Source organism: Hemiscyllium ocellatum, chromosome 22 (genome assembly GCF_020745735.1).
Source record: "Hemiscyllium ocellatum isolate sHemOce1 chromosome 22, sHemOce1.pat.X.cur, whole genome shotgun sequence".
NCBI lineage: Eukaryota > Metazoa > Chordata > Chondrichthyes > Orectolobiformes > Hemiscylliidae > Hemiscyllium > Hemiscyllium ocellatum.
The window spans coordinates 1778029-1790507 of NC_083422.1; the positions used below are offsets into that span (position 1 = coordinate 1778029).

The 12479-nt window shown below is 44.3% G+C and overlaps 1 protein-coding gene across 1 annotated transcript in view; it reads left to right on the forward strand.

Annotated features, from left to right (window-relative positions):
- LOC132826113 (hexokinase-1-like) overlaps nucleotides 1-9628 on the forward strand; it is a 145166-nt gene extending 135538 nt beyond the window's left edge. The window contains exon 18 of the mRNA XM_060841763.1: nucleotides 9460-9628. Within this exon, the coding sequence (XP_060697746.1) occupies nucleotides 9460-9628 (169 nt within the window). The remainder of the gene's footprint in view (nucleotides 1-9459) is intronic.
- The last annotated feature ends 2851 nt before the right edge of the window (nucleotides 9629-12479 follow it).

Consider the following 12479-nt stretch of genomic DNA (forward strand, 5'->3'; position numbering starts at 1 on the left):
TTCCCTTCTTTGCCACAGTGTCAGGTTCAGTGCCAGAGAACTGACCACTATGGCTTTCCTCTGGAAGGTCATCCCCCCCCAGCAGTATCCAAAACGGTATACTTATTGCTGAGGGGAATGTCCACAGGGGATCTCTGCACTGTCTGACTGTCCCCTTTCCTCCCTCTAACTGTTACCCATCTATCCTTGTCCTGAGCCTGAGGGGTGACCAACTCCCAGTAACTCCTCTCAATTACCCCTCAGCCTCCGAATGATCCGCCTTGCTGATATAAACGGTCACTGCTTTCCTTCCTGGCTGCCCTCTGGTCCTCGTCACTTCCTCCACTGCTCCCGCTCCTTCTGTGAAAGAGAAAACACCGCTGCCCGCTACCGGTAAGTAATTTTTAAAAACTGCCTTATCTTAGCTGCTGTCTTCCAGGTTCATCTTACCTCTGCTACTACTCGCACTCAAACTCCTTCAATCTATCCTCACAATTGTAGTTTCTCAACCTTGGAACCATTCTCATAAAGTGCTTCTGCACTTTACAATGTGGTTACATTCTTCCTATAACTTGGCACCCACAACTATGATCCAAAGATGTGCGGGTCAGGTAAATTGGCCATGCTAAATTGCCCGTAGTGTTAGGTTAGGGGTATGGGTGGGTTGTGCTTCGGCGGGTCGGTGTGGACTTGTTGGGCCGAAGGGCCTGTTTCCACACTGTAAGTAATCTAATCTAATCTAATCTATGCACAATATTCCAGCTCAGATCTAATAAGTGTTTCTCCTTGCTCTGTAGTCTGCGGCCCTATTAATAAAGCCAAACACACTGAATTCCTTTACTGCTATCTCCACCTTACCTGCTACCTTCAATGATCTTTGAACAAATACACACACAGTCCTCTACTCGTGTACCCCTGTGGACTGTAACCTCTATTTTACATTGCATTTTGGTTGGAAGAACATAGAAAAACATCGCTTCACATTTTACTCGACATGGAACCTCACCTCCCACCTATTCACCCACTCCACCACCTTGTCAGTCTCCTTTCGGAGTTCTACACTTGTTGTCCTCATAGTTACAATTCTTCCAAGTTTCTTGTTATCTGCAAATTTTGAAACTGGCCCCTGCATACCAAGATCTAAATCATGTATCAGGAGAAACAAAGGTCCTAATACTAACCCCTGGAGAACTCTTTTACAAACCTTTCTCTAGCCTGACCTGAAATACCATTATCTTTGCTTCATATCACTAAACCAATTTTGTATCCAAATTGCTACTGTCCCTTTTATTCATTGGGCTATCAATTTCTTCAAGTCTGTTGTGCACTGCATTAAATAGTTTCTGGATGTCCATTTACACCACATTAACTGCATTACTCTAACTGAACCTATAACCTTGTTAATCTGAGTGGTCTGAGCTCGCCATATTCTTACAACTTTTCTTGAATAAGTTTGTAATGTGGAAAGTTGCTCTTGTATGTCCTCTGCACAAATCCAACTCAGCTAATTAGCATTCCATCATCTATTGTCACTCATCAGCAAAGTGATGGAAGGGGTCATCAACTGTGCTTTCAAGGGGCACCTGTGCAGCAACAACGTCAATGCTCAGTTTGGGTTCTACCAGGACTACTCGGACCCTGACATCAATTCAATCCTGTTACAAATTTGAGGGAAAGTGAGACACTACTCTTCATATTAAGGCAGCAATTGACCGAGTGTGCCTCAAAGAACCCTATCAACATAGAGACTATGGAAATGAGGAGTAAAACAGTTCATTAGTTGGAACCATACCTAGTACAAAGGAAGATGGTTGTGGTTGTTGGAGGTCAATCATCTCAGCTCCAGGACATTACTGCAGGAGTTCCTTGGGGTAGTGACCTGGTCTCAACCATCTTCAGCTGCTTCATTAATGACCTTCCCTCCACCATAAGGTCAAACTACCCTCCTGCGCAATATATTCTGAATGCTAATGACCCTCTGAACGAAAAAACTTTCTTCAAATTTTAAACCTCCTGCCTTTTATTTTAAAATCATGCCCCCTTCAACAAAAGATTAGATTAGATTCCCTACAGTGTGGAAACAGGCCCTTCAGCCCAACTGACCCTCCGAAGAGTAACCCACTCAGACTAACCCATTTCCCTCTGACAAATGCACCTAACACTATGGGCAATTTAACATCAACAATTCACCTAACCTGCACATCTTTGGACTGTGGGAGGAAACCGGAGCACCCAGAGGAAACCCATGCAGACACAGGGAGAATGTGCAAACTCCACATAGACAGTCACCCGAGGCTGGAATCAAACCTGGGATCCTGGCGCTGTGAGGCAGCACTGAGCCACTATGCCATCCCCATTTTCTATTCACCCTGTCCCTGCACCTCATAATCTTATACACCTCTATCAGCTCAACTTTTATTGCTCCAAGGAAAATAACCCAAGCTTATCCTGTCTCTCTTCATAGCTGAAATGCTCCTTCCCAAGTGACATCCTGGTGATTCTCCATTGCACACCTTCCCAGTGCAATCACACCCTTTCTACAAAGTGGTGTCTAGAATTATACCCACAGTACTCCAGCTGTAGTTTAACTAAAGTTCTGTACAGCTTCAACATCTTCTCCCTGGTTTTATAACCTATGCCCTCAACAGATAAAGGAAAACATTTATGCGCCTTAACTACCCTCTTAACCTGCTCTGCCACCTTTAGTGATCATGCTCCCTTGTCTTGTCACTTCTTCCAAAGTGGTACACTTCACATTATCAGGGTTAAAATGCCACCTGACACAGATCTGCCCATCTGACCAATCCATCTACATGTTCCTGTAATTTAAGACTTTCCTTCTCACCATCTGCCACCTGGCAAATCTTTGCATTCTGCACAATTACATTACCAGTACCCCGTCCCCCACCCCCACCACTGCCCACAGACATTCGTAGCTACATCATTTATGAATATCACAAACGATAAGGGTCTCAGCACTAATCCCACTGGATACCAGACTCCAGTCACAAACAACCTTCTCCCGCCACCCTTTGTTTCCTGTCACTAAACCAATTTTGGATCCAGCCTGCCAAGTGATTCTGAATCCCATAAAACTTTATCAGTTTTCTGTATGGGACTTTGATAAAGGTCTTTTTGAAAGCTATATCAAATGCCCTACTTTTATCAAAACATTTGGTTACTTGCTGCAAAAAATTCAATCAACTTTGTGAGGCATGACCTTTTTCTGACAAAGCCATGATCAAACCTTGCCTCATTAAATGGAAATTAATTTTCTCCTTCACTATTTTCTCCAATAGCCTCCTACTTTTTATATGAGACTTATTTGTCCATAGTTCCCCAGTCTATCTCTATAACCCTTCTTGTAAAATAGAACATGTTTGAGGTGAGGGATGCCATGGTCGTCCCTGCTGATTCCACTTGCAGGAAATGCACCCATCTCCAGCTCCTCCAAGACCATGTTAGGGAACTGGAGCTGGAGTTGGATGAACTTAGGATCATTCGGGAGGCAGAGGGGGTCATAGATCGGAGCTTTAGGGAAGTAGTAACTCCAAAGATTGCAGACGGTGAGGGGGACTGGGAGGAAGCAGCCAGTGCAGGGACCTCCTGCGGCCATTCCCCTCAAGAACAAGTATACTGTTTTGGATGCTTGTGAGGCATGACTTACCAGGAGTAAGCAATGGGATTCAGGCCTCTGGCATGGAGCCTCTCCCCGTTGCTCAGAAGGGAAGGGTGGAGAAGAGCAGAGCAATAATTATTGGGGACTTGATAGTTCGAGGCACAGATAGGCGGTTTTGTGGGGGCGAGAGAGACTCACGTTTGGTATGTTGCCTCCCAGGTGCAAGGGTACATGACGTCTCTGATCGTGTTTTCCAGGTCCTTAAAGGGGAGGGGGAGCAGCCCGAAGGCGTGGTCCACATTGGCACCAAAGACATAGGTAGGAAGAGGGATGAGGATGTTCGGCAGGCTTTCAGGGAGTTAGGTTGTAAGCTCAGAGTTAGAACAAACAGAGTTATTGTCTCTGGTTTGTTACCCGTGCCACATGATAGAGAGTCGAGGAATAGGGAGAGAGAGAAGTTAAATGCGTGGCTACAGGGATGGTGCAGGATGGAGAGATTCCGGTTTCTGGATAACTGGGGTTCTTTCTGGGGAAGGTGGGACCTCTATAAACAGGATGGTCTACACCTGAACCTGAGGGGCACCAGTATCCTTGGGGGGAGGTTTGCTAGTGCTCTTTGGGGGGGTTTAAACTAACTCTGCAGGGACATGGGAACTTAGACTGTAGCTTTAGGGTGCAGGACCTGGAGTGTAGGGAGGTTAGGAACATGGCATCAGTCTCGAAGGAGGGTGCCTGTAAACAGGAAGGTGGCTTGAAGTGTGTATACTTCAATGCTCAAAGTATATGAAATAAGGTAGGTGAACTTGCAGCGTGGGTTGGTACCAGGGATTTCGATGTTGTGGCTATTACGGAGACATTGGTAGACCAGGGACAGGATTGGCTGTTGCAGGTTCCAGGGTTTAAATGTTTTAGTAGGGTCAGAGGTGGGGATAAAAGAGGGGGAAGTGTGGCATTGCTTGTCAAAGATAGTATTAGATTAGATTACTTACAGTGTGGAAACAGGCCCTTCGACCCAACAAGTCCACACCGACCCGCCGAAGCGCAACCCACCCATACCCCTACATTTACCCCTTATCTAACACTAGGGGTTACCTGACCCACACATCTTTGGACTGTGGGAGGAAACTGGAGCACCCGGAGGAAACCCACGCAGACACGGGGAGAACATGCAAACTCCACACAGTCAGTCGCCTGAGGCGGGAATTGAACCCGGATCTCTGGCGTTGTGAGGCAGCAGTGCTAACCACTGTGCCACCGTGCCGCCCACAATCCACCGTGCAATGGAGTTTGCACATTCTCCCCATGTCTGCCTGGGCATGTTCCGGGTTCTCCAGTTTCCTCCCAGAATCCAAAGTTGTGCAGGTTAGGTGGATTGGTCACACTATAGCATCCAGTGTGGTGCAGGCTATGTGGATTAGCCATGGGAATTACAATGATAGGGGGCAAGGTCTGGGTGATCAAAAGGCAGAGAAAGAATAAGAAGGCAGTGCAGGTGTTCCCTGCAGTCATCTCCCTCCAAAACAGGTCAGTTGGGGGAGAAGGCTCACCAGAGGAGAGCAGCAGTTGCCAGGATCATGGCATTGTGGCAGGCACTGCTGTTCAGAAATGTGGGAAAAAGATTCGTACAGCCGTAGTCATAGAGGATTCTATTGTGAGGGGAGTAGATAGGCGGTTCTGTGGTTGAAAATGAGACTCCCAGATGGTATTTTGCCTCCCAAGTGCTCGGGTCAGGGATTTCACCAATTGGCTGCAGAGTAGTTGTCATGGTGCCTATAGGCACAATGATATAAGTAAAAAAGATGAGGTCCTGAAAGCAGAATTCAGGGAGCTAGGAGAGAAGTTAAAGAGGAGGACCTCAAAGGTTGTGATCTCAGGATTGCTATCAGTGCCATGTGCTCGCCAGAGTAGAAATGAAAGAACAGGCAGGATGAACACGTGGCTTGAGGGATGGTGTAGGAGGGAGGGGTTCAGGTCTGTGGGACGTTGGGGCCGATTCTGGAACTATTACAAATTGGATGGTCTACACCTGAACCAGACAAGAACTAATGTCCTTGGGGGAGTTTTTGCTACTGCTGTTGAGGTGGTTTTAAATTAATGTGGAAGGGGGCTGGGAACCAGAAGAGAAGACAACTAGACAGTGAGGTGGAAACTGGAGACTGTAAGGATCATGAAGTTAGCATTACCAAGGGGAAGAGTAGGCAGAGAGCAAAAGAACTGGTGGCCCCAAGTGCATCTACTATAATGCAGGGAGTATAGTGGGTAAGGCAGATGAATTTAGGGCTTGGATTAGTGCCTAGCAGTATGATATTATTGCGATCACAGAGACTGGGTTGAAGGAAGGGCATGATTGGCAACTAAATATTCCAAGATATAGATGCTTCAGACAGGACAGGAAGGGAATAAAAAGGGGGTAGGAGGTGCATTTCATGTCAGGGATGATATCATGGTTGTGCCAAAGGAGGGCACAATGGAGGGCTTGAGCAGTGAGGCATTATGGGTAGAGCTGAGAAATAAGAAGGGTGCCGTTACATTGTTGGGGCTGTATTACAGACCTCCCAACAGTGAGCGTGAGGTAGAAGAACAAATAAGTGAACAGATTATGAAAAGATGTAGAGGCAGCAGGGTGATAGTGATGGGAGATTTTAATTTCCCAACATTAACAGGGATACACTTAGTTTTAGGGGTCTGGATGGGGCAGAATTTGTAAGGAGCATCCAGGAAAGTTTTCTAGACAGTATGTCAATAGTCCGATGAGGGAGTGGGCAATTTTGGGCCTGGTATTGGGAATGAGCCAGGACAGGTGGTAGAAGTTGCAGTGGGGGATTTCTTTGGGAATAGTGACCACAATTCTGTCAGTTTTAGAATATTCTCAGACAAAGATGAGAGTGATCCTAGGGGAAGAGTACTAAACTGGGCCAAGGCCAATTATATCCAAATTCAGCAGGAGCTGGGAAATGTCGGAATTTGAAGAGAAGTGGGAGGCTTTCAAAGATAGTGCAGAATAGACACGCCCCTTTGAAAACAAGGGATAGGAAAGGCAAGATTTGTGAGCATTGGATGACAGGAGAAATTGTGAGACTAGCCAAGAGGAAAAAGGAAGCATACTTAAGGTCCAGGCAGCTAAGAACAGAATAGGCCCTGGAGGAATATCGGGAGAGTAGAACCAATCTTAAGCAAGGAATCAAGCAGGCTAAATGGGGTAATGAAATAACTTTAATGAGTAAAATTAAGGAGAATCCAAGACCTTTTATTCACACACAAGAGGGAAGAGGGTAACTAGAGAAAGGGTTGGTCCACCAAAGGATAATGAAGGAAGGTTGTGTGTCAAACCTGACAAAATGGGTGAGATTCTGAATGATTACTTTGCATCAGTGTTCACTGAGGAGAGGGACATGATGAATGTTGAGATTAGAGATAGAAGTTTGTTTATTCTGGATCATATTGACATAAGGAGGCAAGATGTGTTGGGTAAACTAAAGGTTATTAAGATGGACAAATCCCCAGGGCTGGATGGGATCGGTCCCAGGTTGCTGAGGGAGGCGAGAGAGGAAATAGCTGGGGCTCTGACAGATATCTTTGTAGCTTCCTTAAACACAGGTGAAGTGCCGGAGGACTGGAGGATTGCTAATGTTGTCCCCCTATACAACATCATTCCAGGTGATATTCTAGGTAACTACAGACCAGTGAGCCTGATGTCATTGATGGGAAACTTGCTGGAGAAGGCACTGAGTGATAAAATCTATATTTGGAAAAGAATGGGCTTTTCAGTGATGGACAACATGGTTTTGTCCGGGTGAAATCGTGCCTTACCAATGTATTAGAGTTCTTTGAGGAAGTTAACAAGTTGATAGATGAAGGAAGGGCTACAGATGTCAATTCATGGACTTTAGTAAGGCATTTGATAAGGTTCCCTATGGTAGACTAATGGAGAAAGTGAAGTCATGTGGTGTGCAGGGTGTTCTAGCTGGGTGGATAAAGAACTGGTTGAGCAACAGGAGACCGAGAATAGTAGTTGAAGGGAGTTTCTCGAAATGGGCAAGGTGACCAGTGATTTTCCACAGGGGTCAGTGTTTGGGCCACTGTTGTTTGTAATATACATAAATGATCTGGAAGAAGGCACTGTTGGTATGATCAGCAAGTTTACAGATGACACGAAGCTTGGTGGAGTAGCAGAAAGCATAAGGGACTGTCAGAGAATACAGGAGGATATAGGTAGACTGGAGAGTTGAGTGGAAAAGTGGCAGATGGAGTACAATCCAGGCAAATGTGAGGTGATGCATTTTGGGAAGTCTAATTCAAGAGCAAACTATACTGTGAATGGAAGTGTCTTGGGAAAAGTTGATGGGCAGAGAGATCTGGGAGTTCAGGTCCATTGTACCCTGAAGGTTGCTGCACAAGTGGATAGAGTGGTCAAGAAGGCATATAGTATGTTTGCCTTCATTGGAGAGGGTATTGAGAATAAGAGCTGGCAGGTCATGTTAAAATTGTACAAGACTTTGATTCAGCAGTATTTAGAATACTCCCCTATCAGCATTCCAAAAAGACCACTCCCTCCGTGACTCCCTCGTCAGGTCCACACCCCCCACCAACCCAACCTCCACTCCCGGCACCTTCCCCTGCAACCACAAGAAATGCAAAAAGTACGCCCACACCTCCTCCCTCACTTCCCTCCAAAGCCCCACAGGATCCTTCCATATCCGCCACAAATTTACCCGCACCTCCACGCACACCATTTACTGCATCCGCTGCACCCGATGTGGCCTCCTCTATATTGGGGAGACAGGCCGCCTACTTGCGGAACGTTTCAGAGAACACCTCTGGGACACCCGGACCAACCAACCCAACCACCCCGTGGCTCAACACTTCAACTCCCCCTCCCACTCCACCAAGGACATGCAGGTCCTTGGACTCCTCCATTGCCAGACCATAGCAACACGACGGCTGGAGGAAGAGCGCTTCATCTTCCGCCTAGGAACCCTCCAACCACGAGGGATGAATGCAGATTTCTCCAGCTTCCTCATTTCCCCTCCTCCCCCACCTTGTCTCTGTCCCAACCCTCGAAGTCAGCACCGCCTTCCTAACCTGCAATCTTCTTCCTGACCTCTCCACCCTCACCCCAACTCTGGCCTATCACCCTCACCTTAACCTCCTTTCACCTATCACATTTCCAACGCCCCTCCCCCAAGTCCCTCCTCCCTACCTTTTATCTTAGCCTGCTGGACACACTTTCCTCATTCCTGATGAAGGGCTTATGCCCGAAACATCGAATTTCCTATTCCTTGGATGCTGCCTGACCTGCTGCGCTTTTCCAGCAACACATTTTCAGCTCTGATCTCTAGCATCTGCAGTCCGCACTTTCTCCTAGGAACGGTGTTGAGGTAACTTTATTGTTACATTACTTTCAGTTTAAAGTGGAGGGAGGAGTGTTTGCCAGGAATGGTGTTGAGGGAATGTTACTTTCTAGTTAATTCTAGTTTTAAAAGAATAGAAGGAACTTTACTTTTATAATTTTCATGGCCTGGTTATTAATTTGTTTAATTGATCAATAGGCAGCCAGATAAAGTATGCATTTATTCATAATGCTATACAAATATAACAATCTGCTGAATGAGCAGACTGGCGAATCATTCCTACAGAAATTTCTATGTGATTGGTACAGCACAAAACATGGTAACATTTAACCTAACAGCATTTCGACTCAAGACTTTAATAATTAGTACTTTCGTGTATGTTATTTTAGGACAGTTATAAATCCTGACTTCATTAAAGAAATTCACACAAAAATTTCAAAAACTCTCTTCACCTTGTCTTCTTGAAGAAAATGTTTCATTTTTCCTGACAATAATGTACTTTCCTTTCAGTTTTTCGACCATTTTAGAAATGACAGTGGCGGATCTGGCCCCAAACTGCAATGTGATTTTCAAAATGTCGGAGGATGGCAGTGGGAAAGGTGCAGCTCTTGTTGCAGCTGCAGCAATTCAGCCAGACAAGGCTTCAAAAACTCACTCCAACAGAAGAAGGATAAAATAAGCCAAAAATCACACCTACTTATTGAATATACTACAGGACTGGGAAACCAGTTGTGAAATTGTATTACTGACTGATCATTTCTGTGCAACTTTAATATTAGTGTCGGAATTTTCAAACCTCAATAAACTTATAATATCGGTTTCAAAATAACTTGCCCCAATAAATTCCTACTTTGGGCCAGAATTACCAATGAAGAGTGTTTACATTTCACATATAATAAATTTTAGTTTCAAAATTATCTTAGAAAAATACCAAAATAGCAATGAATCATAAAATTAAATAATACTTCTGTAACTGGCTTCTTATTAACTGTTGTTTGGTGCCTCTGCCTAAACAGAGTGGTCAAAGAGTAAACTGTCGAACTGTTTTTTGGGAAACTGTTTAAGTCAGGCTGAGTAATGGGGCAGTAATATGTCTGCTTGAGTATATTTCACTTTAGTGAGAATACTGAAGCTTTTGCATCATTTATTGTCATTCCATCGATGATATTTCTATGCATGCCTGTTTTGTTCCAAAATAAAATTCGGAAAATGGAAAAATAATTCTCAACATAACGGTCTTTGAAAAAGATATGAATGTGTGTTATATATATTTAGAATGTAATTAATGTTTTGTGAATTTTCCCTCAGCAGTTAATTTGTATATTTACCAGAATCTACCTGATATTGTTGTATCTGTTAGGAACAAGAGTTCTGAAGAAGGGTCACTGGACCCAAAACGCGTTAACTCTGATTTCTCTCCAGACCTGCTCAGATTTTCTAGCACTTTCTGCTTTTGTTTCAGATTTCACGCAACCGCAGTTCTTTTGGTGTTATGTCTGTCAGGAACTTGGTTTTGTTTGAATTTTGATTGGGGCAGAGTCCAGGAGTGAGAATCTACTCAACTTAGTCTTTGCCTTTCTTTTAAAGTAAAAGGTCCTTGTTATAAGTTTTACGTAAAATCCTAGTCCAGCTGTTTCCCTGAAAAGTGTCTGAAAGAAATTTTCTTGGCAATTCCTGAGTGAACTACGTCTGCAAAGTACCCAAGTACTTTGGTGACACTCAATTTGTGTGCCAGGATGCTGTTAAGGAGAGTATAAAGTCAAAAGGGAGACCATGTAAAAAGGAGGTCAAAGTCAATAATTGTTATGAAGATTGGGTTAAATTGAGAATCCAGCAAAGGAGCACTAAAATAATAATAAAGAATGAGAGAGGTGATAAACAGGGCAAACTAGCAAGAAATATAAAAACTGACAAAAGAGCTTTCTTAAATATAGAAAAAGGTCAGAGTGAGCACAGGTCTCTTAGAAAATGAATCTGGGAGATAACTATGGGGAACAAAGAAATGGCAGAGGAGTTAAACAGATATTTTTCATCAGTCTTTATGGTGGAAAGTACTTTGATGATCTTATTAATACTAAAGAATACAGGGGAGGAATTATGTCCCATCGCTGGAGTAGTAATATTAGACAAACTAATGAAGCTCAAGTCTCCAGGTCTGATGGCTTCCATTCAAGGATCTTAATAAGTAGTTACAAAAACAGTGGATGCATTAATTGCAACTTCTAAAAGCACCTTGGATCCTGGAAAAATATCAGAGGGGTGGAAAATTGCCAATATGACACCAGTATTCAAAAAGGGGGGTAACTATAGGCCAATTTGGGGCAGTGTAGTGGCTCAGTGGTTAGCAGACTGCCTCACAGCACCAGGGTTTGATTCCAGCCTTGGGTGATTGTCATTGTTTTCACATTCTCCCTGTGTCTGTGTGGGTTATTCCTGGTGCTCTGGCTTCGTTCATACAGGTTAGATGGATTGGCAATACAATGCTAAATTTCCCTGTGGCGTCCTGGAATGTGCAGGCTCGGTGGATTAGCGGTGGGAAATGTGGGGTTACAGCAATAGGTTGAAGGGCTGGATCTGGATGTTATGCTCTTCACAGGGTCGGTGCAGACTTGATGGGCTGAATGGCCTCTTTCCACACTATAGGATTCTGTGAAATGGGATTCTATGAATTAGTCTAACATTTATTGTTGGAAGCAATTACTTAAGTAAAAGCAGAACATTTGGAAAATCTTAATGAAGGTCAGAAGTCACACAACATCTGATTATAATCAAACAGGTTTACTTGAAATCACAAGCTTTCAGAGCGCTGCTCCTTCATCAGGTGAAGTGAAGAGACGCACAGGCACAGGCAGAGACATCAAAAGATCATACAAATAGTGTGAGCAGAGTGTCCACAAGCTGATTATCAAGTCTCTGCAGGTGATCGAAAGTGTCAGACAGTGTGAGTAAAGTGTCCAACAGCTGAATAGCAAGTGAAGGGGATGAGCTCATGAGCAAAACCAATGTAGTATACAAAATCCCATGCAAGGACTACACAAAACACAAATCCCATGCAAGGACTACATAGGACAAACAGAAAGACGGCTAATGATCTGCATCCATGAACACCAACTAGCCACAAAACGACCACACACTCAGATGACAAGCAACATGAATTCGACTGGGACAACACTACTATTATAAGGCAAGCCAGGGAATTCCTAGAATCATGGCACTCATCCACAGATTCTATCAACAAACACCTGGACCCAATATACCGGCCACTGCAGCGGACAGCTGGAACTGACAACCAGAAGCGGCAGAGACAAACCACTATAAATGCCAGAGGAAACATCACAGAAGCGCTTCACAGGAGGCTCCCAAGTACTGAGGATGTCACCTAGACAGGGGACGAAACGTTTGCAACACAAATTCCCAGCTTGGCGAACAGAACCACAACAGTGTAACCAAAGTAACAAGTAATCCAATACTGTACAAACTAATTAGGGTAGAGAGATCATAACAAGTTATCAAGGTGATGATGTCAAAAC